The sequence below is a fragment of the Pelodiscus sinensis genome, chromosome 16 (assembly GCF_049634645.1).
Source record: "Pelodiscus sinensis isolate JC-2024 chromosome 16, ASM4963464v1, whole genome shotgun sequence".
Lineage (NCBI taxonomy): Eukaryota > Metazoa > Chordata > Testudines > Trionychidae > Pelodiscus > Pelodiscus sinensis.
Genome location: NC_134726.1, coordinates 38,225,821 through 38,251,743, shown reverse-complemented (window position 1 = coordinate 38,251,743; position 25,923 = coordinate 38,225,821). Strand labels below are relative to the sequence as shown.

The 25,923-nt window shown below is 50.4% G+C and overlaps 1 protein-coding gene across 3 annotated transcripts in view; it reads right to left on the bottom strand.

The window, feature by feature from the left end:
• The window catches only part of RAB26 (RAB26, member RAS oncogene family), a 201,739-nt gene that overhangs the window by 167,662 nt on the left and 8,154 nt on the right, over positions 1-25,923 (bottom strand). Inside the window, exon 3 of one of the 3 annotated variants that reach the window (XM_075899859.1) lies at positions 15,427-16,994. The exons of the other annotated variants lie outside the window; for them this stretch is intronic. Within the exon in view, the coding sequence (XP_075755974.1) occupies positions 16,677-16,994 (318 nt within the window). The 3' untranslated portion in view covers positions 15,427-16,676. Of the gene's footprint in view, positions 1-15,426; positions 16,995-25,923 lie in introns of those variants that run through there. 3 annotated transcript variants of the gene reach the window in all.

Here is a 25,923-nt window from a genome sequence, read left to right as displayed (position 1 = left end):
CACGTAGCACATGCTGATAGACTATGCTCTCTTCCCGGGCCTACAGCTGCGGCACAAACATCAAAAGGCAATAAATCAATGTCCACAATTGCAGTTTGGTCTGAGCGCGCCCCGTGCAAGGACACAGTTTCCTTTGAGGCTGCACTCAGCAAGATAAAGAGCCTTTCTGCCTAAGGAGAATACCGGCCACTCCCCTTGACTGGTGGCTAACAGCCCAAGGGGGGTCATGATGACTTCGGTGATGTACTGGGCAGAAGGCCTGCATACAAATATTGAAGGCAGCCTCGTGCATGTCGCCCAGAGAGCTCATGTGTCTTACTCAGGGCCCGACTCTGCACAGCTGTTCAAGGGGGCCAGAGCGTGGGCTTCTGGTCCCAGGCACAGAGTGTTCCGTAGGGCCTGTGGACCCTTCCCGCATGGCACAAGGCACAAGAGCCGGCAGGGTCACGGGAGGGGGGCTTTGGGTGATGTCGACACTGGGAAGGTTTGGTGACTAAAGTGCTGTTGACAGGCAAAAGTTGGCAAAGGAAAAACCGGTTCAAACTGGTTTTTCTGCCTCCTGTTGTCGACATTTCATGGCTACGTGGCTAGCTGCCCTGTGGATAGAGAGAACAAAGCATTGTGGGGAAGCATCCCACAGGGCAGTGTTGTGGGAAGGCAGAGCTGAACCTTGCGCTTCTTGGGATTCTCTCTGAGTTCTCCCTCAGCCTCCTCAGCTGCTAGGAGCAGCATCTTGAGTAGCTTTGTCAGCTCTCCGTGCTGAGGAATATCAAAGCAGCACAGTTGTCTCTCCAGCCCGCTCCCTGCAGCAGCCGCCTGCCTGCCAGCCGCTGTGTTCCTAGCAGGGCAGAACAGGAGCATCCCAATCATTTGCCCTTTGTTTGTTCCCCAAACGGAGCAGCTCCCTCCGCTGTCAGATACTTCCCGGAGCTTTGAAATGGGAGAGGGGTGCATGCCTGCAGGGCAGCAGACATCACAGAACACTGAGTGGAGCCAGCAGGACAGGCATTGTGGGATACTGGTGGAAGCCAGTTCTCTGGACAAAACAAACAGCAGAGTCCACACTGACTCTTTGCCGACAATAAAGGGAGGGGAAAAGACAAATGTCTCTTGCAGGGGTGGAAGTTTTTTGTTGCCAAATCTGGGTGTTTTTCCTGACAAAAGCCACACTGCTGTGTAAACAGGCTCATTGTTTTGTTGCCAAAAGGCCATTTTTGTGCCAGTGTAGACAAGGCCTTGGTTAGGAAGCTAATAGACAGCACTGCGGGCGCTCCTTTCAGGCAGGAGATGGGAGGGTTGCATTTTGGGGTGATAGAGGAAAGACGGTGGCAGGGGCCGGCACTGGCTAATGCTGGAGCATTCTGGGTTCAGTGCGAGGGATTGTCCCAGGAGTCACCACTGAAAGCGGGTCTCTGGAGGGCACAGACGGGCATGCCCCATGCTCCCATTCAGCAGGGAGCCCAGCAATGCCCGGAAGGCACTTGGGTGCCAGCCTGCATGTGGCAACAGAATTGGATGGCAGCAGATGCTTGGGGGCACATACCCCCCTGAGCAACACAGCCCCCCAAGGAGGGGGTGCATACTGGCAGCATGTACTGATGGCCAACTACCTAGATGGGCCAGGGAAGCAGTAAAGGAATCCACAGCCCGCCCACAGGAGTTCCTGCATGGAGCTGCCCACTTGGACTCAGTATCAGGGAGGGTCTGTCCCTACAGAGGAATGGTACCATGTGGGAGAGCAGGGGAGGGGGCTCCGTTCCCCGGGGGGGGGGCCACTGCAGCACCCCCAATTCTAAACAACCTCCTTTCACACGCTGAGGCACTTAGCTCGGTGCTTGATGGCAAATAAACGATTTACGGGGATTCTGCACCCCATTAAATATGCAAATCATTGAATCCCACTGGGGCTCTAAGTGTTTCATTTGCAGTAAAATGTTCTTCTTGGTTACGGAAAACGTGAACAGGGGCAGATGTCAGCTCCCAACTTCCTAGTCCGGGGCAGCCCCTTGTGATGTCACTGCCTCAGAGTTCTAGGGGAGGAGCTTCCCAGAGGGGGGAGGGGCCTCTGACATTTAGGCCCAGTCCGCCCTTAGACATTTTGGCAGCAGAGCTATATAAATTAGGGGTGTGAATTTTAGGACATAGCTCTGCCATCAAAAGCTGCGGTGGACTCGGTTATACTAGCAAAGAGCGCTTCTACCCAATTTCCCTGGGCAGCAGGCGGTTTGCTTGTCATGTCAGAATCGTCAATGAAACCCTGGGTGTTCTGTGAGAGGAAAATAAGTGAAATATTAACAGCCACAAAGAGAGTCGCTCCATCTTTTCTTCACGTGTCCAGGGGCTGCTGTTAAAACTTCAGCTCGCAGGCCCCTGAAAGAAACTCAGGCCTTGCAAATGGGGCACCATGCTGCTATTTACAAAGAGCTGGCACCAATGTGCTCCCTAACCTTTTCCATCCATGTAAAGATTTTTTTTCCCATCCACATGTGGAATAATTTTGATGTGCACGGAGGCGTGTGTGAATGTGCACCACCAGTAGAAACACGTCACCTAGCTCTGGGCACTCTGCTCATCAGCTGGGCAGCGCTGGAATCTCTCCTGCACGGCCGCACGAGTGACCAGTTTACAGGGATGCATCGTTCACATTACGCTGCAGACACGCCACGGGCTGGCTACGCGCTTTCTTCCGTTCCATGACGCGGGACAAACAAAAGACATTCTCTAGGGCGTTTTCTTTTTCTGTCATTAATAAACATCATCCTTTGAAGACCAGGATCTGAAGTCTTAGAACTCAGGAGGTTCTGTGGGCGCGGGTCTAAGCCTGCAAAGCCAAGCTACTAAAATAAATTCGTTTTTCAAGCTCTCTCTAGAAGGAGGGTTAGAAGAGCTTGAGGGTACCCTGGGTATTTCCTGGGTCCGCAAAGGGGCTCTGCATTGGGGTGGTGGCAGTGATACCAATCCGAGGCCAGGGGATCTGTGACCTCAGGCGGCTGTAACACAAGCCTCTAGTGGCAAGGGATTTTTAAAGTCTCTTGCGGACCCCACCTTCCACACCTGGAGTGCCAGAGAAACCTTGACAGCTACATTCAACCTTTCCCACAGCTAGGGACTGGATGCAGGAGCCCCGATTCCGGCTTTCACGACTACCCAACGAGGGACAATATTGGTTTGTTTCACTAACCAGTTTGGGCAATTGCATGTTGTGGGTTATCGACGTCTGCGTCACCCAGCAGCACAGCGCGACGCTGTACCTCTACAGAACAGTTACCACTGCACTAAACATATGCCTGTACTGTTCCCAAACTACACCACACAACTCTTTCAACACAGCCTCTATCAGACTCCCCCAGGGAACATAACCTCCCAATTATTCACGCAGTGCGGCACCTTTCAACAAAGGATCAAACAGTTTTTTAAAAATCAAACGTTTAAAAGGCTCCTTTGAGCTCAAATTCCAGCCCCCGAGCCCAACTGAAATGCACACCTCATCGAATATACCCTCTCCATAACACCACCGCAGGCTGTTCCGCAGGCGTTTTAACACTTTGTAAGCACCCTTCCCCCTTCGGGGCCCTCCCTCACCCACACATTTAATTTGTTAAACACAAAGGCACAGAGCGCACCTCGGTTAAACCAGAACGATTTGGAGAAGCAAGTTCGTAATTTTGAATACACAGCGGATCAACTGCTCATAGAGAAAGAAACACCCCCCCTCTCCCCCGCGGCCACCACACAGTAACATTTCTGGCATAAGGAACAATTTACACTTGCAGCTCGCACTCATGTTTTAATAGTCTCCTCTCTTTCCCCTCCTGATAATTCCCAGCTCAAATGTCATCTGTGTTTCTTTAAGAAAATATAAAACCCAGTTGCCTTTGCTGGGCTATGTCCAAACAATCACGCTATAAGGCACAGTAGACATCTTAAAAAGACAGCGTTGTGACTACAGAACGTTTTTCTTCCCTAAGGCACAGGGGAAACATGCAGCTACTGCTGGGGTGGAGGAGTGCAGTTCACGGCTACACAGTGGGAGGAGAGAGAGATTCAGGGATCTTTGGACAGCTCTCTCTGCCCTATGGGAATGTGAGGTCACCTTTGAAAGAGACTCACATGTAAACTACAGGGATTAGACTGATCCAACCTTGGCAGGATGAAGCTATGAGCCAACCTTGCTAAGATGAGAACGTCTGTGGGTAAATTCTCCATACTTTCCATTAGATCCTCAGCCCTAACTACTGCATCACCCCATAAGCACTGCCACACTGGGTCAGACCAAAGGTCCATCTAGCCCAGTGTCCTGTCTGCCAACAGTGGCCAATGCCAGGTGCCCCAGAGGGAATGAACAGAACAAGGAACCATCAAGTGATCCCTCCCCTGTCGTCCATTCCCAGCCTCTGACAAACAGAAGCTAGGGACACCATCCCTGCCCATCCTGGCTAATAAGTATTGGTGGACCTAACCTCCATGAATTTATATAGCTCTTTTTTGAACCTGGTTAAAGTCCTGGTCTTCACAACATCCCCTGGCAAGGAGTTCCACAGGTTGATTGTGCGCGGTGTGAAGAAATACTTCCTTTTATTTGTTTTAAACCAGCTAGCTATTCATTTAATTTGGTGACCCCCTAGTCCTTACGTTATGGGAACAATAACTTTTCCTTATTCGCCGTCTCCATTCCTGTCATGACTTTATAAACCTCTATAATATCCCCCTTTTGTCTCCCTTCTTAAGCTGAAAAGTCCCAGTCTGTTGAATCTCTCTTCACATGGGACCCGTTCCAAACCCCTCATCATTTTTGTTGCCCTTTTCTGAAACTTTTTCCATTACCAAGATCTCTTCTTTGAGATGAGGCGACCACGTCTGTACACAGAATTCAAGATGTGGGCATAGCATGGATTTATACAGAGGCAGTAAAATATTCTCGGTCTTATTCTCGATCCCTTTTCTCTATCCCCAGTCAGCAGATGCTGGGAAAACAGCAATTGGGTAGCAACATAGACTAGTTAATTAACAGCATCATCCATGTTAGAGCCTTTCAGTCCTCCAGACTAGCACCCAGTCAAGACAGGGCCATGACGGACAGGAGCGTTTCTAGTGTTATTTCTCCTCTAGGCTTGTAGGGTTATAGACTCCAAGAGGGAAATGAATCATCTGGATTCCCATTGAGTGGCTGCCTGGGAGGAAGAGGACTCCCCCCCCCCCAGGCTGGGTCACGTCCATCTGAACTGGGCCAGCCTTTCAATTTAGGAGTGAAATGTCCATCTGCAGTGGCCAATTCCCAGGCTCCTCTGGGCCACCAGCCCACTGCTATTACACACGAGGTTCCAGAGCGCTACGAAATGGAGCCGTTTCTGTCCCGGACACAAACGAAGAGCTGAAACGGGGAACCCTGCATTTGCCAGGCCTAAAAGTTGCCAGGCTGCGAGTAACCGCTCCAGGTTCCCCCGAGTTAGCAAAATTCTCTGTGCCCGTTGGAACGCTGGGCAGAGCCAAACGCTTGAAAGAGGGGGGGCGTAACAACGAAAAACGGCATTTTCCCCCTGCCAAGTTATATTTTTCCCTCTTTACTTGGCCCCCTCTCTCCCCTGGTGCTCTCTGACCAAAAGGCACCCAACCACAGCATCCAACATGGCCCGTCTATTTGCTGCTTGCCCTTGTGCCCTGCCACCGCCGGCAATGGAAATCCAGCAAAAGCCAACTGCAGACCAGTCAAACCAGTGGAAGATAAAAAGGAACTTTGAACCAGAGAGGGGACAAGCTGACACACGATTGTGGTCATCGGTGCAGGGCAGAGAGAGACTTTGGGGGACCAAAGGGAGTTCTCCAGAAAGCGTGGATCATGGCTCTGTGGACCCAGCCAGCTCGTCAACGCGCTGCCTTGGGGGAAGGGGAGGAATCCACTTCATTAGAATTAGAGGGAAAGGTAACGCGTACCCGAGCTCACATTCTAGGAGTTGGCTTTCGAGGGTCACCATTGGTGTCTGCCACTCTCATTGCTAGTGGACTCTCTAGTCTCTCAGATAACCCTCTTGTCGCACTGAAAGGCCTCAGACGTGCCATGGATGTTGGGAGAGGTGATTTAAGGTAGAACTAGGGCAGGCTGCTCCCGTGAGAGCTGAAGACGCAGTGCCATGCGATGGCCATTCCAGAGGAGTGAGTCAAAGGATCTCAGGGATTGGGTGCCCCTATTGATAAGCTGCCAGGCAAAGACAGGGCAGGCATAGCGCAGAGGCGAGAGCTTGAACGCCTGGCAGGCTGCTGTGCGAAGGAGCACCAAATTACCACTGGCCTTGTAACCCACTTGGCCTCCAGCAAGACCTGCCTCCCGCAAGAAGCATCACCGGGGCCTGACCAACGTGCCCTCGAATCTTTTCTATCCATGTGCCGATTTTTTCCATCCACATGCGGAATAATTACGTGCACCAAGCACGTGAGAACGTGCACCACCAGCAGAAACCAAAACCACGCTCTGGGTGTTCTGCATATCAGCTAGGTGGCATTTGAGTCTCCCCGAGTGGCCGCACAAGCGCGCAGCCTACAGGGAACCCTGGGTCTGGCCTACCAGTACAGAATCCAGTTGAGCAATGCTGACCTGACTAGCTGCCTTCCCACCAGAGCCACTTTACCCAGAGCACAGCGGAAGAGGTCGCAGAGCATGCCAAGGAGATTACATTCAGCTCCACAGCTGCAGCCTCTGTGACGTTTACACCACACCTCCAGGTCTGAGTAGGACCCAACTGACCGGCGCATCTACGCTGCTGGTGAGCCGGGTTTAAGACCCTTTGTAAAGAGTTCTTATTTGCAAGTCTTTGGCAGTTATGATGCACTAGGGAAGAATAAATCAAAGGGGAAAGCCCCAGGAGACGGACTATAAAACAGAGTTATTACAGAGAAGTCACACGTAACCACCATCGAAATGGAGAAATGAAATATGTTGCTGAGATGAACGGTTCTCCAGTTAGTACACGGGGAGGAATACATCCCGCTCTTACAGTCTGCACAAGTCTGCTGATTTCAACAGAGCTTCATCCGGATACAAAGTCAGGGCAGGATTCGGCCCACGAAGTCTGAGCCAGAGACAAGCTCAAGAAGACCTAGACAAAATGCATGACTATTAGCTACGGAAGGCTACCCGGCAAATCAGAATCAATCAATCAATCTCTCTCTCTCTCCTCCCCCCCCCCCCAGGGAAATAAATAGAAGGCAAATCTTACATTGATAGATACCAAAGCATACACACTGATGGAACACTCCCATCTCTGTATGCATGTATAAATCCCTGCCAACTGAAACTCCACACCCGAGGAAGTGAGCTCCTGCCCACAAAAGCTTTTCCCCTAATAAATGTGTTAGTCTTTAAGATGCCACAGGACTCCTCATTGTCACACACACACAGATTCATCTAGTAAGAACTCTAGGACTAATATACAGACGAAATACGGGAATACGCATTGCAGGGACAAATCCTGCACTGCACGTGGTTTGGACCATCCCCAACCACCTAGTTTCCTGACTAAGTTTATGAGGGATGTGTGATACTCCACCCAGGTTCTCCACAGCAGTACGGCTAGGATAGGATAGTAACGGAGTTATGCTACATTTTGTACACGATGTGTCTTGTGAGGCATGCCTGGCAAAATTACCATTTGCTGAATAGGATTCCCATGTGCATGCACGTGCCATTTTTGCATCTGAATACTAACTATATGGGAACACCCACAGTTAGCCTTCCAGGGACAACAATGAAGAAATGCTGATGGCCCATTAGTGAAGACAATGGGCTATGAAAGAGGTTAGCCCTCCTGTAATTGTTTTAGCCAGGCTGTGGGTAACAGCTGCCACGACACAGCAAGGGCATGCAACCAGATCACGAGACACGGGGCTATTTTAAATACCTGTATCTTCCAACCAATCGGTCTGGGAAGAGTTTTGGGACCAAAAGGTTCCCACTATACGTTAAAGCTATACGAAGTGGGGTAGGACATCATTGAGGGACCTCACTCACACAAGGACACCCCTGGAAACACCCTGGAGCAAAGACTGAAGTGGGAGAAGTGCTGGTCCCAGACAAAAAGGATTTCTAGTCCGTGTATGGAACCCTGGTGGACACTTGGATCCTCAGCCTGCTAATTCTTATCTAATGGGCCACGCTTATTTTACATTGTGTTTAAATGGTAACCTGCTTTGGTATGTTTGCCATCACCTAGAATCACTTTAACTATACAAAGATCTAGTCTATCAACTTTTTTTTTCTTTATCTAAACCAGCATTGCCTCTCCACATTGAGGGAGGGGGAAACTCTTAACAAGTTTATCTTGTAAACAGCCTTTTGCATTGTAAGATGCAATTCTGGGTTTATTCTCTGGGGGTGGGGATGAGCTGGGAAGTTGGGTGTGTGTCCTCGAGAGGCTTAGCTAGAACATTCAGATAGCGCAGTTTGCCCTGGGCTACACTAGGGCGTTATTTTGAAATGAGCGTAGTGTCCATATGACCAAGCCCGCTATTTCGAAATAACGGGCTGGTTATTTTGAAATCTGGCCTCCTGATTTCCTCAGGGAAGAACGCTCATTTCAAAATAGTTATTTCACAATAGGGTTAGCGTGGATGATCCGCTGCTGCAATTTCGAAATAACGATTCCCCAGAGTCATTTGAAGTAATTACTCCCCGGTGTTTCCTGGGGCTCTCAGTCGAGGTAGCGCGTCCACAATAACAGAGCCTGCCTCGGGCTAGTTTCAAAGCTCCCCCCTAGCGGGGACACGCTAGTTCAATGTTATTTCAGGAGTTTTTAAGTAGATTTCAGTTATTTCAAAATAATTTCCCAGTGTAGACAGGCCCTTGGAGCGTGTGGCGCTACCTGCTCTCGTGTTGGGCGATAGCAGGGCTGCCTGAGGCTGCCTGTGTCTCCACCAGCCCAGCTGTGTGTCTGAGGGGGCCCAGCGGTTCCTGCAGCTCACAGACTGCCCCTGGGGGCAACCACGTGTCACAGGAGGTCATTTCGGTTCTCGGTCCAGCACTTGGTATTGGCTAACCTCAAGGGCCCAATGCTCTTTGGCAAGATGGACCATAGCACGCCAACTGCAGGGCCTGGCACTAGCGTTTGCCCTACGGTGGGAGACAAAAGCACGACAAGCCCTGTGCTACGGCGTGACAAGCAACGGCCCCTTCCCTCTCCTTGCTAGCGAAGGCAGCTACTCACTGTCCGTTGGGTTCAGCCGTAATCAACAGCCACATCCCATGCACACAACGGTGCCGCAGGGGGTCAGTAACGGAGCTAGTCAGGAGTTGCGAAGTGGAGGAGAGGATTGGAGAGAAAGCACTAACAGCAATTAAGAAAACAATCAGCCCCAGCAAATTAACTTTACTATTCTCAGTAGGCAGCGCGCGCACACACCCGCCCCATTTTCTCCTATACGTCTCCCCGTTTAGTTTCTATCACATTGTTTAACACGTCACTGGAAGGATGGGGACCAATCTCCCAGCTTTAATGAGCACATCCATCAAGCGCTACAGAGCCTCATGGACACGATTATCTGCAAATCCCACTGAAATCATCTATTTTGGTTCCCTAACTATCCCCCCCCTTTCATTTCTGACTCGGTTTTGCTAGCCGCTTTGGAGTAATTTTTAAAAAATGCTTCTGTGCCAACTTGGAAATTCCTCCGGGGCCCAAGGCAATCAGTGAGGCCTTCCATCGGCTGGTAAAGTTAATTAAACCTTTTATTCAAGAGCGCCTACGACAAGGCCGTTTCAGAGGGACATTTCTCAAAAGCTGTCACATTCAGGCAAAGCTGCTCGGCAGAATACGCTGCCATGTCTAAACCAACTGGCCTAGAAATGAGACACCAGTGATTTAGCTCTGTGGTCACTTCCTGGCCTTGTGAAAGTTATTAAAAGTTCTGATGATGAGCACAATGGGGCCAGGATTTCAAGCCCTAGACTGGGGTGAGGAACCTTTTCTGGGTCGGGGGGTGGCATGCTGACACACAGAAAAATCCGTCAGGGGCTGGGGAGGCAGCAGGGGGGCTGGAGAGTACCAGCATGGGCTTGGGGAAGCACTAAGTCTTGGGGGCTAGATCCAGGCAACCCAGGGGCTTCATCTGGCCGCCGGGCCTTTGGTTTTCCACCCCCGCCCTAGATTGACTAGCAAATGTTTTCTGCACATTGTCTTTGAGATATATAAACAGGATGAATGAAATGAATTCTTTCCTTCGGTCTTCACGGCTGAGGATGCGAGGGAGATTCCCAAACGGAGCCATTTTTTTTAGGTGACAAATCTGAGGAATTGTCCCAGACTGAGGTGTCATTAGAGGAAGTTTTGGAACAAATAGATAAACTTACCAGTAACAAGTCACCGAGACCAGATGGCATTCACCCAAGAGTTCTGAAAGAACTCAAATGGCAAACTGCAGAACTATTAACTATGGTTTGTAATCTATCCTCTAAATCAGCTTCCGCACCTAATGACTGGACGCCAATATTTAAAAAGGGTTCTAGACATGATCCTGGCAATTACAGATCAGTAGGTCTAATATCAGTATCGGGCAAATTAGTTGAAACTATCGTAAAGAATAAAATTGTCAGCCACATAGATGAACATAATTTGTTGAGGGAAGTCAACATGGTTACCGTAAAGGTTACCTTAGTAACGTGCTAGAATTTTCTGAGGGGTCAACAAGCATGTGGATAAGGGGGATCCAGTGGATATAGTACACTTAGCTTTCCAGGAAGTCTTGGACAAGGTCCCTCAAAGGTTCTTAAGTAAGTTGTCATGGGATAAGAGGGCAGGTCCTCTCGTAGATTGATAATTGGTTAAAAGACAGGAAACAAAGGGTTTTCAGAGTGGAGACAGGTAACAAGTAGAGTCCCCCAAAGGTCCGTATTGGGACCAATTCTATTCCACCTGTTTATAAATGAGCTGGAGAAAGGAGTAAACAGCGAGGTGGCAAAACTTGCAGATGATACCAAACTGCTCAAGACAGTTAAGACTAGAGCAGACTATAAAGAGCTTCAAAAAGATCTCCCCAAATGAAGTGATTGGGCAACAAAATGGCAAATGAAATTGAATGTTGATAAATGTAAAGTTATACACTTTGGAAAGAAATCACCCCAACTATACGTACGGTATGATGGGGACTAATGTAGCCAGGGCAGATGACAATTTTGCGGGGCCCAAGGCAGCCAATTTCACGGCCCCCCCCCTTTGACACGGAGCATGCACGGGGCTTCTTGAAGCGTGGGGCCCGGGGCAGCCGCCCCGCTCGCCCTGCCCTATATCCGCCCCTGAATGTAGCTATAACCACTCAGAGCGATCTTGGAGAGTTCTCTGAAGACGTCCACGCAGAGGCAGTCGGAAAAGCAAACAGGATGTTAGGAATCATTAAAAAAGGGATCGAGAATAAGACGGAGAGTATCTCATTGCCGTACAGATGTGGTCACCTCATCTCAAAAAAAGGTATATTGGCATTGGAAAAGGTTCAGAAAAGGGCAAGAAAAATGACGAGGGGTTTGGAACGGGTCCCATATGAAGAGATTCAAAAGACTGGGACTTTTCATCTTAGAAAAGAGAAGATTAAGGGGGGGGGGGGCGGGGAAAATGATCAAGGTCTATAAAATCATGACAGGTGTGGAGAAAACAAATAAGGAAACGTTATTTTCTTGTAACACAAGAACTAGGGGTCACCAGAATAAATGAATAGGCAGCAGGTTTAAAACAAACAAAAGGAAGCTTTTCTTCATGCAGCGCACAGTCAACTTGTGGAACTCCTTGCCAAAGGATGTTGTGAAGACCAGGACTTTAACAGGGTTCAAAAAAAGAACTAGATAAATTCCTGGAAGTTGGGTCCATCAATGGCGATTAGGCAGGGAGGGTGTCCCTGGCCTCTGTTTGTCAGGGGCTGGGAATGGGCGACAGGGGAGGGATCACGTGAGGATTCCTTGTTCTGTTCCCTCCCTCTGGGACATCCGGCCTTGGCCACTGTCCGCAGAATCCTACGTTCTGACACTTGGGTTTGGGCCGGTTCCTCTTCCTCCTCCCCCCACCCCACGCCGTTGCTGCATGATCTGCTTGGACTGCAAAGCAGTGTATGTTGGAGAATGCACAAACATCAGTGGGTTTTATGCTCTTAGAAGAGCTCCGGCATCAGCAAGCGGTGGGGGCCGTGACATGCCATTCACTCCCCCAGGAGAGCAACTCTGTGGGGAAGAAGCCATTCCGTTTGCCCAGAGGCCTGTTTTTGTGAAGCTGCACCGTGCACTTGTGGGGGCATCCTTACATAGGCCCATCCAAGCTGGGTGGCCCCGTATCTGGCCCCCTTGCATCTAATTCACCCTGGGCTTGGTTTGTAGTTTGCAGAGATATCCTCCACGGGTTTGGGACTTAGTTATTCCAAGGGTGCGTTGGGGTGACCTCGTCTATCTGATTTAATGGGATAGATACGAACACGGTTTGGTTTCCTATAGCATGCAGCGTATGAATAATTCAAAGCACCACACAGACCGGCGAGTGGCAGACAGCTTGTGATTTTGCTCAGGCTGCTCCGTTCCCCCTCAGACTCCACTGCCACTTTGTTTTCTGAGGCCAAGTCTACACAAAAAAGGAAGGTCAAATCAAGATGCACAACTCCAACCACATTAATGACGTAGCTGGAGTAGACGTACCTTGTTTTGAGTTTCCCTGCCAACCCCACAGCAAACGCTCCCATCGGCTTCTCTTACTCCTTGTAGAAGCAGGAGTACCGGCTGCCAACAGGGGCACCCTCTGAGTTTGATTTAGCGAGTCTTAGCTAGACTCGCTAAATCAAACTGCGGAAGATCGATCGTGCCAAGGGCATGTGGCACCTAGAACAAATGACTTCCCGTCCCAATTGGCTTGGGGGCAGAGTCTCCTCCCCGCCAGGGGCACACCTAGAAGGAACCGCCCCTTCTGCCCAAGGCCCCGCCTTTTCTGGTGAGTGGGGAGCTGGAGCTGGCCACTACTAAAATTGGTGAAGTGCCCCCCGCCCCCAAAAGAATTACTGCCCACCCCTGCTCTGGTGGGACAAGGGAGTATTTAGAGGTTTCCTGGAAGCTGGTTTGGGATGGATCAAGCCAGTACAGGGCCATTCAAATCAACAAAGCCTAGAAACACTTATCCCAAAGACCATGAGAGCTCAAACCCCTTGGCCAGCGCTTGTTAAGTTCTGTAATTAGAGAAAGTGACATTGTTGCAAGCAATGGAGAAAAGGGAAAATTGAGTTTTAATTAGAGCTGGGTGGAAACTGGGAAAATAAATTTAAAAAAAATCCATGACCTATCAGTCCAAGTTTCAAATTAATTTTCTTCCATGCTCTTGTTCCCCCTCCTTAGAAGAGGCTAGTGAACAGGTTTCCGGGGCAGGAATGTCGACAGACAGCAGATTTTAAGCCAGGGCTGGACGGTGCGCAAAATGGGGGAGGGGGGGAGAAAAAGAGACATTCAGCTCTGTGCCAAGCCCTAGGCACAACATTCGCTTTCTGAATCACCCTTACGTGGAGTAGAGGCCTCCCGGAGAGAGATTCATCCCAGAAGGCAAGTGTTACCCTCGCTGCAAGCCAGCTTCCAGGATCAGGTTAAACCTACCCAAGACCAGCACACGCACCCAGCTCAGCTTGCGAATACTCCCAACCACCAAGCTCCATCCGAACGACGATTAAAACGTGCTGGGGGGAAAAAGATGTGATTGGCTCACGGACAATTCCCAGAGGGGTGAGATGTGCGGGCAGGAGAGAGATGTTGAATGAGCAATTAACTGAACATTATTCCTCCCCCCCCCCCCCCCCCCCCGGCGCCAATATAAACTCAGGGATTTTGTTCTACCTCCACAATTTCTCATGAGCTGATACAACGAGAGAGAGTCCAGCACGTGAATCTTTAGAAAGGGCAGAGGCTTAGTGGAGGACTTTGTCAGTCGCAAGATGAGCAACAGAATTATTAGGGATTTTTCCAAATCCATAATTGTCCCCTAATACTTGTAAGAGGCCAGGTCTGCACTAGGCCTGAAAGGTCGACATAAGGTATGCTACTCCAGCTAGGTAAAATATGTAGCTGGAGCCGGCTTTTACCTTGAGCCAAGCTTGGCTCTGTCTTCACAGGGGGAGGCCAACTGGAGCGAACGCTCCTGTCAGCTTCACTTACTCCTTATCACAGAGGAATACCAACGCTAACCAGAGCTGCCCTCAGCGTTCAATTTAGCAGGTCTTAACTAGACCCACTAAGTCAAATGTCAGAAGATCGATCTCTGGCACTGCAAATGGAGACGTGGCTTTAGGCTGGAGGTTGCCTGGTCCTCAACAAGTGTGTCTGATGTATCAGGCTTGCTAGCTATTTTCCCCAGATGAGATAGGAATTTTTGGGTTTTCACCTCCTTTATTCCTGGGCATTTTCTCTCCAGATCCTGAGAGACACACGTCTGTCCCCCTCAGTAGCTGGAGAGAAACTTCCCAGGGACAAAGGAGGGAAAAACCCAAACATTTTTTAGTCCCAGTTTGAAATTCCTACTTACATTTCTGTTGGATGCTTCCTACCTGGTTAGGTAAGGGACATAGTTAACCCCTTAGTCCCCAGGCTGCTGGCCATCTCTCATGATCATGACAAGGGATCTATCAAATCCACCTTTGACTAGTGACAGCTAGAGGTGTGGGGAAGGAAGCTACTACCTGTAGACAAGACAATGCAGGGACTGGGGATCAGTTAAGATTGTAGGTGTCTGTCTGTCTGTGTGTGCGCACGCGCCTTCCCCATTTCTCCAACTAGTGGAAACAACTGGGGAGGATCCCCCCAAATTTAGCTAAATGTTCGAGGTAAAAAGAGGAAACCGTAGATGCAAGTATAGAAAGCGTCGCTTTAAAAATAAATTAATACCACCAGAGGCAATCAGGATGAACTGGCGTGGGAGAGAGGAGGCCTTTCCTTTTGAAGGAAACCTAGAAACCAGCATAGGAATTTGGATAGACATTTCTGTCACTGAACACACGTCCATGGCACTTATAAAAGTCCCTGGGTTTTGTCCTTTCAGATGATCAGGCTAAACCTACTCAACCTTTTGCTTTAGACTTTCTGCAGATAGCCACCTACAACAGGGGTGGGCAAGACAGCCTCCGTGCGCTGGATCGGGCCCGCCAAGCAGCTTGATCTGACCCACTGCTGCCCTGCCACTTCCCTACCCCCAGGGCAATCGAGACCTGGGTGCAGAGGGAGCACGTGAAGTCTCCTCCCCACACCAGGGGCACGTGGCACCAGAGGGAACTGCTAACTGTGCGGAACAGCTAGCGGTTCTCGCTAGACATGGGGGAGCGGGGCCAGTAGGCAAAGACTTCACCCCCTCCTCCCCCTCCAGGCCAGTCAGGGTTTGTGGGTGGGAGAGCACAGGAAGTGTCCTAGCCCCGCCCCTTCTGCCTGAAGCTCCACCCCCTCATGAATTTGTGAAGTGGCCTCCCCTTCAAAAATGATTGTCCACCTCAATCTTCAGTAGTACAGGGGAAAAGGTCAGAAGAGGCTCCGTTTTCACAAGTCCCATCCGTTCCCACCTCCCTTAAGTCTGCCCACCCCAGAGCATTGGGAGCTTTCTGGTACTTCCCTGACTGAAAGGGCCGATCGCTGTCTTTTCTGGGGACTAAACAAGCTCCCATCCTAAAAACCAGCTTAGTAAAGGCTGCGTAAGTAATGCCCGTCCTCAACTCTAACCGCCAATGGGCACCGTTTCGATACGCTTTTTTTTTTTTTTAAATGGAACTCTCGATGCTTAATTCGACAGCACGGCAGCTTCACGTCACCCAACGGATTTAAAACCGACGGGGCTGCTGATCTCAGAGACGACAAGGAACTAAAACCTGGGAAAGGATCAATGCACACTGCAAAACTAATAGCCCATTAGAAACTGCCACGCCAGATTAATTTCCAATGAGTTGTTGTTCATTTAGGTTTGGACAGGCCGACGTAATAGTTACAAATAGTTTTGCACAGAAACTAAATGCGTTTGACGTTCCTGAAATGAATAACCGATCCCCTGGCAGGTTGCGGCCACTCGATCGGAGCTCCGGAGCGCTTCCTCTTTGGGAGCAGAGAGGCTCCTGCTTCTCTTCCAGTGTAGCGTTGGCATCAGAGCCAAGACAGGGCGTGGGAAGCGGCACAAGAAACGCGACAGGCAGACGCCTGGGGACACGGAAGGTACTTGGACAGATCGCTCATCGTTAGACGCAGCCAGGGCTTGGGAGACGATCCCGTTCGGTTGGCGAGCTGCCGGCCTAGCCAGGGCGAAATGCAGAGCGGGGTGTGGAACCTTTCTTGGCCCAGGAGCCGCTGACGCACCGAAAAAAATCCATGGGGGGCCAAACACCAGGGAGAAGTAAGCAACAAACCCACACTGATGGGACCCCCAGCTGAGAAACAGAAAGACACTCCCCCACATTCCTCTCACACACCAGAGCCTAGAGGGGCCCAGGATAATGGATTGTGCGCTCCAGGCCTGCAGGGAGAAGGCTGGAGTACCAGTGCGTGCTCCCCAATACAAGCCCCGAGCCTGGGGGCTGGATCCAGGCGAGCCGGGGGGGGCCACATTCGGCCCCCGGGCCTTAGGTCCCCCAGCCCTGCTGGAGAGGAAGATGCTGAGAATCTGTTTGCAGGGCTGAGCCTGCCAGACAGACGTAAACAAACTGTTTATTCATCATGTTTTCTGCAGCAGACGCACACAATCCGGCCCACGCACGGAGAGGACGGGCCTTTGTGAGTCAGCGGGAGAATGGCGGGAGGTCCGGACGCAGCCCAGCTCTCCTGCAGGTGGGAGTCCGCTGCAGAGCGGAGCAGTTCTGCCACGCCTTGCGCCACCTCCCCGCTGGACAGGCGCGGCCATCAGCAGGCGCACCGGCTCAACGGTCGCGATAATACAGGGACACTCGGCAAGACCAGGCCCTTCTGAGCCACCGCAGCATGTAGGGTTGCCAGGTGTCTGGCATTGACCCGGACGGTCCAGGATTTTCTCCTCCTGTCCGGTTAAAAAAAAAAAAAAATCAGAAAATACCAGACACCTAAAACGTCTGGTATTTTCTGGGGGGTTTCCCCCCTCTGCCAGGAGGCAAAAATACCAGATACCTGGCAACCCTACCACACAATCAGCAACTGGGCCCTGCCCCCACCTCCTCCCCCCCCCCCCGGGCCCTGGACCCCCACCTCTAGACCTCCTGCTTACCTGGTTCTGCAGGGAAGCTGCCTTCTGGGTCAACCAAGAAAACAAGATGGCCACCAGCAAAAAGCCTAAAGACCTGAAGCAAGGGGAAGCCATGCCTTCCCTGGGTCTTAGTGCTCAACCTCTCCCTATCCTGACTCTGCACGGACTTAAAGGGGCCATGCTGTTTTAATACTGTTTTATTTATTGCTTAATAACTCTTGGGGTCCTTTTTTTGGTCTCCCCCCCCCCCAACAATTTTTTCCCCAGTGTCTGGTATTTTTGGTTAAACCATCTGGCAACCCTAGCAGCACCGGGTGCTCACTGGGCAAAGAGGTGCACACAAAGGCCCCACCAAAGGGTTGGCTGTGGCTTGGTCCTGCTGCTGGATGCATTCAGGCCTCCTTCAACGTTCGGGTGATTGTAGCCTGGCCCATACCAGTGTCAGAGTGGACCATAAGCCTTGACTGGTTCCTGAAGGAGGAGGTTTTAGTGACACGCCAGCATTCCTTGTAAGCTGTGCACTTGTGCGGCCGCTCAGGAAAGATGCACGTGCCACCTAGCTGATTAGCAGAACGCCCACATCTAGGGATTTGTGTTTCTCCTGGTGGTGCACATTCGCACATGCCTTGGTGCACACAGAAAGTTTTATTCCGCGCATGGACAGAAAAGATTAGAGGGAACATTGTTACACGCCAGTGGGGTACACCTGTAATTCTGGAAAAAACCAGTCCCCTACTCTGCTCCCTGTGTGCAGTTCAGTTGTCTGTTACAATATTTGTATCTACAGGCGTGTCCGTCATGGATTGTCACAAGCCAATGTGAAGAATTCCCCAGTAACTAGAGATTTTTAACCACCCCAGGTAAGGCAGCCTGGTGACATGACGGCGTGGCAGGAGCCGACCTGCCCCCATTGCTTGGAATTCTCTCTCTTGTGGGTAACACCAAACCTTCTGCTATTTTATAAGCGCCGCCTCTGGTGTGGTTTTCGGGGAGTTAGCGGAGGCCAGCGTCTCGACCAGGAGCTCTGCATCAGGGGGGGTGCGTGTTTTGCTCCAACTGCCAATGACCCCAGCGGAGTCGTTGGATAAGTCACCTATTCACCTGTGCCTCAGCTTCCCCCATCCATGCAACAAACATCACAGTCCTCAGCTCACAAGTCGGCGAGTGACTTAATTCTGTTAAGAGTCTTTGCGCCTCGGCTGAAGCGGCAGCATTTTACGTGAGCGGCTGAATTTCAGGGCCAGGCTGTTACAAAAGCATCATGACAGGAAAAAAAATGAATGAAATTCCCTTTTCATTAAGCAGCGATAGCTCAACATTTGTCAGCAGAGCTCCCCTTAATTAGCGCTTCTTCCAAACAACGCACAGTTCATTTACTTTAGTCAGAAAACGGGAGGCCAAATCCCTGAATTACTCAAAGAGTTCTGATGGGACCGTTTCATTAGACAAAACACCAATTAAAAGCCACATCCTCTGATGCAGCAAAAGCCTCCCGTCTTACCAGGCGACAGACTCGCCTGCACGGCGATGCAAGCTGCAAGACATCTACGGTGACACAGCTGCTGCGGGGAAGAGGGTTCTGGCAGTACCGCTCCATGTCCAAAACACACGGAGTTCTTGTTCAAAATCCACAATCAAAGTCTAGCAAAGTCACATCCTTTCCTTTGCGTCGCACCTGCCTTCCACTACCCAGCATGTCTAGCGCAAGCAGATACGCAGGAGAAGCCAGTTGGCCGTAATTTGATTGTCTGCTGGTACTAGAAAAGGCAGAAGGCATTCCGATTAGTAATGCAGCCGACTTTTGCGGTGTTGTAGTCAATGCACTGGGTAGTAAACCAAGTTGTACTTCAAAACACAAAATACTGAGCAACAGCTCTCAGCCAAAGAGTCCATAATGTTAAATATGGTTGTAAAAATCCAGCTGTAACTCCATAATGTTAAAAATGGTCGTAAAAATCCAGCTGTTACTTGGCTAATATGCAACTCATCTACCTGCTCTCCCCCTAAAGTCTATTTAGAGGTATCACCACCTCTACGATTTCCCCAGAGATGTCTAACCAATCCCTTTATCTCTTATCCTAGGCACAGGACCAGAAAGAGACAAATACTAGAAGGATATCGTTCCATACAGTAGCTCGCTAGCAACACGAAAGGCGCATTGATCTCATGGAAATCCTCCAAGAGCCAGAAGAGATCTAAGGAATGACTGAAAGTTACACAGACAGGGAAAGGGAAAGACTCAGACAGTGGAGGGAAAAGCGCACGTCTTCTACAGAATGATCTAAACCGTCTCTGCACTGTAGCGAGGTGTTAAGGACTCTGAAAAAGCTAGCACAGTCCTATTTCACGCTGATTCGGATCACAGGCACAGCACGTACCTAAACACTTCTGCCTATGCTTGGGGCACGATTCTGACACATTTGGAGATGCTGCCTACCCAAAAAAAGAAAAGGAAGGTGCAGACACGCACAGCAGGAAAGATGACAGATTAAAAAAAATAGGTCGTTCATTTATTTGAAGGGACCATCAGTATTCGGCGGGACATATCAGTCATCACAACAATATGGAAAACTAGCAATAGCTTTTGGCCCTGCGCGGTGCGAAAGGAAGGACATCATGGTAGGCGAGGTGCGGTATTCCCCAAGTCCATACTGTTAGTGCAGCCAGCCAAGCAGTAAAACAATCGATTCACAAATAAAGCACCCATTTCAGCAGGCTACAGTTCACAGGGCCACCAGCCAGGCAGGAGATGGAGACAGTCGCAGAAGTGTTCGCACAGCCCAGATTTTCAACCTGTAACACCCCTCCGAATACGTGAACCAGCAGTTCATTGTGTATTGTTCCGCTGCTTAAGTAAAAGGCTCACGCGGTCCGGGAGGCAACGTGAAGCCACCCGAATGAGGGAACTGATCTCAGCAAGAAACAGGTCAGAGGCCAGGGAATCCTTTAAAAAGTCACGGCAGAAAATCAGAACTCGCCCGTGAGTGAGAGGCCAGCCACAGTGGGCAACATTCACGACAATTTTAGAAGAGAGAGGTGGGACCATTTGCCACCCGCATTCATCTGAAAACATTGATAGTCCTCGCCGATCCAGTTTGAATCTTGGGTGATCTGATTTTGTTAGAAAGGGAACAGTAAAACTTAAGAGACCACCTCATGACAATGTTTCCAATCAATGGCAACTACAGGTTGAACCCCCTTAGTCCGGCCAACATCTGTGGTCTGGCATGATTTGAGTTTGCCAGATGTCAACTTATTGTGGGTGTGGTCAAAGTTTCTCGCGGTCCCATAAAGTTTGTTTCCAGCCACCAGTCCTGGCTCTCAGTTTTTTGAGCTGTTCTTTAGCTCTGATTTATCCCTCAATGTCTTCTAAGAGCCCAGCAAGCAGGAGAAAGGTTGGTAATGCTGCTAGACTATACCGACCTTTATGGTCTGGCAAATTCTCTGGTTTGGCCGGTCAGGTCCCTATGGTGCTGGACTAGAAAGGTTCAACTTGTAGTAGATATTTATATTATGATAGTGCCCAAAGGACCAGCTGGTTTATTTTTTTAAATAATCGAAACATGGAGGTTTCCTTATACTGACCCAGATTAAATTTATAAAACTCGAATACACGCATCCTACCTATTCCCAGGCTAGTTTATCCAGCTGTATTGGCACCTCCAAGTCACATGCCCAGATCCAGGAGAAACCCTGATTGTATGCTCACCTGATCCACTCCAGACTAAGAACATGCTTAAGAACTTTCACGAACCAGGGACTCGCGTAACACACACAATGAATGTCCTACCATCTTCAAATCAGTAGTAATTAACTGTAGCCAAAAAAAAAAAAAAAATCTCTCTATTCTAGTTCAAGGAACAACTTCCTGCAAGTTCAAGAATAAAAACGCGGCATAAAGCTTTTCAAAAAGCTATCAAATAAAACCACAGTCAGCCCCATTTCCAAAACAAGAAAGCAACTTAGGAATTTTGGTGAGGTCGTTTTAGATTTCATTTGCAAGAAGTGCCTTGTGTTAAATGTTGATCGCACAAGAAGCAGGCTTGCTCACCCCCCACCTCAGAGCAGGCCTCAGGACAGATGCCGACTAAACATTGCCCTGGTCTCTTCAACCCACCCTCGTTTACAGATGGACGCTGAAAAAGCAGTGTAGGGTGCGTGCGAGAGAGAAAGCAGGCGCCTGTTTGATTTCAGGCATCCGTTTTGAAACACAGAAGGGACAGAGGCTTGGCAGGCAGGAAAGTTCTGTCTGTCTCCAGTGATTTCTCTTTCCCTGGACTTAAGGTTGCGCCGTGCCTAGTGAGAGGCTAAAAAGAGAGGGAAGGAGCTCAGAACACCGTCCTGTCCACAGCATCAGGAGAAGTGAATGGGATCTTGAGAGTCTTTCATCCTTGGGCCAATGGCTCAAATCCGGTGGAGTTGGGGAAGTGACTGAAGGTTCTTCCTCTAATGGCCAACGTAAGATCCGCTGGCAAGTCCCGAACCAGAGAACACTGGCTCCCCTTGACCACTGAGCGTCTCAGCTAGGCCAGCCTGTTCACACCTTGCACCTCAGTGACCCTTCAAGCCTGGCCCGGGCTGATGGAGTTTTCACGGTCCCTCCCCATGCTCTAGCCCAGGGGTGACCAACCTGTTACAGATGAAGAGCCAAAACAGTGGTGGATACAGCACAAAGAGCTGAGGGGAAAAAGTTGTTGATATTAAAAAAAAAAAAAAAAAAAAAAAGGCGGGGGGGGGAGGGGTCGCTGCCCTTTTAAGAGCAGAGCGGGCATTGCCCTTTTAAGGCTGCCATTTTAAAATCTGCACGGTCAGACAGAAACACGCTGCCCCTTCCAGAGCCGCGAGTGCGGGAGCCGCAATTTTTTCTTTCAAGAGCCACGGGTTGGCCACCCTGCTCTAACCGGTCGGTGGGAAGGGACGAAACTCCACCCACGAAGGCCCTCAGTCTGGCATGTTCTACCCAAGCGAAGGCCTTGCCGTGCCGCACACGCCAGCAGCCCCTCCCGGCAGGCGAGCAGAAAGCATGGAGTTCCCCTCGCGGCGCCAGGCCCCCTTTGAGCAGGGCTGTGCTACAGAGAAGGGAGGTTGTGAAGAGACACCGGGGACGCACAGCAGACCGGACTCTGCCTGATCCCCATGGCGATGCAGCCTTCACGCATGGGCACCTCTCCTTGCCGGACTGGGCGGGGGCTTCCCTTGAACTAAAACAATCGGGGTCCTCCACAGAGATGCACAAGAATCCCCCCACGCCGGGATCCATCTCTGGCATCAACCCGGATGATTGACCCTTCCTCGTAGAGGAGAGCAGACATTCCCACCTAGTCTGCTCATGCCATTTGCATCACGAGCGCGGGGGGGATCGTCAGCCGGTGCGAAAGGCTGAGGTCCATGGAAGCGACCCAAGAGACACTAGCCAACTCCCGCTATCCCGCCAAGAATTCGCACTTCAGGGCAGCCAGATACTTCCCAATATAGCGCTGAGTTTCAAGACAGGCTGGCCAGACCCAAGCATACGTGAGACCCTCTGGGCAGCCCATGACAAGACACGGCAGCCAAGCTGCAGCTGCGAGGACGCTTTGAACCCCTCGGCCTGGCACTTCAAGGGGGAAACGACGGCGCTTTCCTAGGGCTGTGAGGTGGAAATAATACGCTGCCTGGGTCGAGGCTGCTTTCAACGCCCTGGTGCACCAAGCCGAGCGCAACGTGCGTGGAAGGCTGCTGACAGCGGATTCTGCCAGGGTGGGGGAAAAAAAAAGAAATCGAACACCAGCTGCAGCTATAAACGACAACAGGGTGACTAATGAAAGATACAGGGTTTGAATGAAGACAGAGGCTTGCAAATAGATACCCACATTTTTGTCCTGCCTGGATCCCTTTGTACGTTCCACAGACATTCATCCAAAAGGGTTCCCCCCCCCCCCCGTTTCCTTCACTTCTCTTTCTTCTTCCCCCGGTTTCTTACTCCCTTTGGGTCCGCCCACAGCACAAGCACAGGTGTGAGCAGAGCTGGTGCCTGTATCAAAGCTGGCTTTAATCGACCTAGCTCAAGCACTCAGAACAGCAAAGCCTCCCCATTCATTACCCCAGGTGCCAGGTGTGTTCACACTGTCCGTACAAAAGCCGGGTGGAGCGTCACTGCGCCAATATCCAAGCTAGCTAGACTCAAGCCAGGTCAGGTCTTATCTACACACTGCAGTCACTCTCTTGCGTGTAGACGTACCCCAAGGCTCCGCTTTACTGAGCTCCAGGGAATAGTGGAGTAAGTGCTGGTGCTGGGGGAGCCAGCTTAAAAGCAGTGCCCGCTCGCACTGGCTTCCCCCCCCCCATCAACTAATCAAATAGTCGATGGAAATTCCATCAACTACTTGATTAGCTGATTAATCAAAGTGTAACATCCCGAAATGTAACATCATCTAATTTTTATTTTAAAGGGACAAATGGTCAAGAATTCAACAAATAAAGATGGGGAAGGGGAATTTAGACCCCCCCCTTTTTCTTGCACAAATTCTTCCCCCCGGATGTTTTTGCCCAGCGGTAGGAGGGGGTGGCTTTTTTTCAGAATGGCTGTTTCTAATTTCAAAACTTGAAGAATTTAAAACAAAAGAGACACATAAAAGGATGACTAGTCGGGCTCCACACACCAGGAAAATCAATGCAACGTGCGTTTCGTCTCTCTGCACCTCCCACGCAGGTCTACTGCCCAAGCACGGTCCTTTCATACACCCGCAGCCCACTCATCAGCCAGCTCCCCACCCAGGGACGCAGGCAGCAGGACAGCTTGAAGTTCAGGGCCTAGCCAGGGTTTACACGTGTGTTCAGCACCCCCCCCCCCCACACACACACACTATAAAAATGATTCCAGGCCCCCTGCCTGCACCTTCCCATCCTCCCTTGGCTGCCTCCCCAAACCACCTGTCTTCCCTGGAGGCCCAGTACGGAACCTGGAAATTTGTTACTGAGCACTTCCGTGTGCTGACGCGTGTAAGACCTCATTTCTACTTGTCCCTTTAAAAAAAAAAAGGGAGGGAGAGGCAAAAAGAAAAAAAAAGTGTCATCCAATCAGGAAACAGCAACGATTCCATTTGGCCTCAGTGCCCAATCCCGCACCACAGAATCAGAACCCTGGTTAAATCAAATAGCCCATTGGCTGAACCGTGTTCCGAGAGAATTTGTACAGTTACGAGGAACAGATACGTAACCAGGGCTGTAATAGTGGAGTCGATTAACCGATAAGCAAAAACGTATAGGTTCATGCTATAGACTACACGCATCCTCCCCCAAGAAAATTTTTTAGCAGGCTGCCAGCAGGCCAGCTTAGTCCTGGCTCAGGCCGGGTCCAGGACCCACCCCCGCTGCAGCTCTGCATTCAAAGTGTATTAGGAGCCAGGCAGGCAGCCCAACTCAGTTCCAGCTTACGCAGGGTCTGGGATTTATCAGAGGCAGCCGCACAGGTTGACAGGCAGCTGGTCCGCGAGGGGAGCTGGTTTTTAAACTGGCTCTTCTCCGACCAGCTCCCGCCTGGCGCCCCGCACTGCTGCCTCTGATACAAAGGCAGCAGCGCCAAGTGACGGGGGCTCCTCGGGAGTGGGGCCGGAGCGCACCGGCTGCCAGCCCCACCCCTGGGGACTACAGAACAGTCGAGTAACCGATAAGAATTCCTGAGGTTACTCGAGTATTCGATTAATCGATCTCTAACGTCCCCGTTCATAACCAGCCCCCATTCGCAGCCGGGAGGAGAGGGTGAAAGTCCAGCCAACGGTTCGCGAGGAACAGGGCTCCGTGCTCACCTCAGGGCCGATGGGCAGCAGTTGGCTCTGAAGAAGGAACAGTCCTAGTTCTGCCCCCACGGGACCTGCGTGGGTGTGATACTGGGGCAGGCTCTGGAACACATCCCAGGTTACTTTGCAGTTCAATGAGGAGACGTTAGACAAGCAGAGACCAGAAATACCGGGCTACTGAATCCTGGACAAGTTATTGGCTTGTTCTCATAGCAGCAACTTGCAGGGCTCTTGCTTATGGACGTCCACTATTCAGGTGAACAAAAGGAAGGATTTCTTCACAGAATACACAGTCAACCTGTGGAACTCCTTGCCAGAGGATGTTGTGAAGATCAGGACTTTCAAAAAAGAACTAGATACATTCATGGAGGAGAGGTCCATCAATAGCTATTCACCAGGGTGGGCAGGGATGGTGTTGCTAGCCTTTGTTTGACAGAGGTTGGGAATGGGTGAGAGGAGAAGGATCACATGACAATTCCCCATTCTGTTCACTCCCTCTGGGGCACCTGGTATTGGCCACTGTCAGCAGACCGGACACTGGGCTGGTTGGACCTTTGGTCTGACCTAGTCTGTACATTCCGAAGTTCTCATCCCAAACGATACAAAGTTCTCATCCCAAACGAAACATACACACCTTACAAACGCAAGTACCCTTGGGAAGAAACGTAGCAACCGTTTAAAAAAAGACAGTCAGGTTTAAAATAGCGACTATAGTTTTAAGAGAATGGAACCTCTTCCTCTGTCACTCCCACTACCTCAGCTCACTCAAAGCGAAAGACTTTTCGAAGTCTAATTGACTGCGTGCTATTTATGCTGCCTCCTCACTTGCTGCATTTCTCAGCTCAGGAAAAAAATAGATTGGTCAGGCACAGTCAGTGCCCACTAATTTTTACTCCCATGCACCAGCAAAATTTTGGTTGCCAACGCTTGAAGGAAGTGTTTTGTTTGCAGGAAGAGTTTCCATTTAA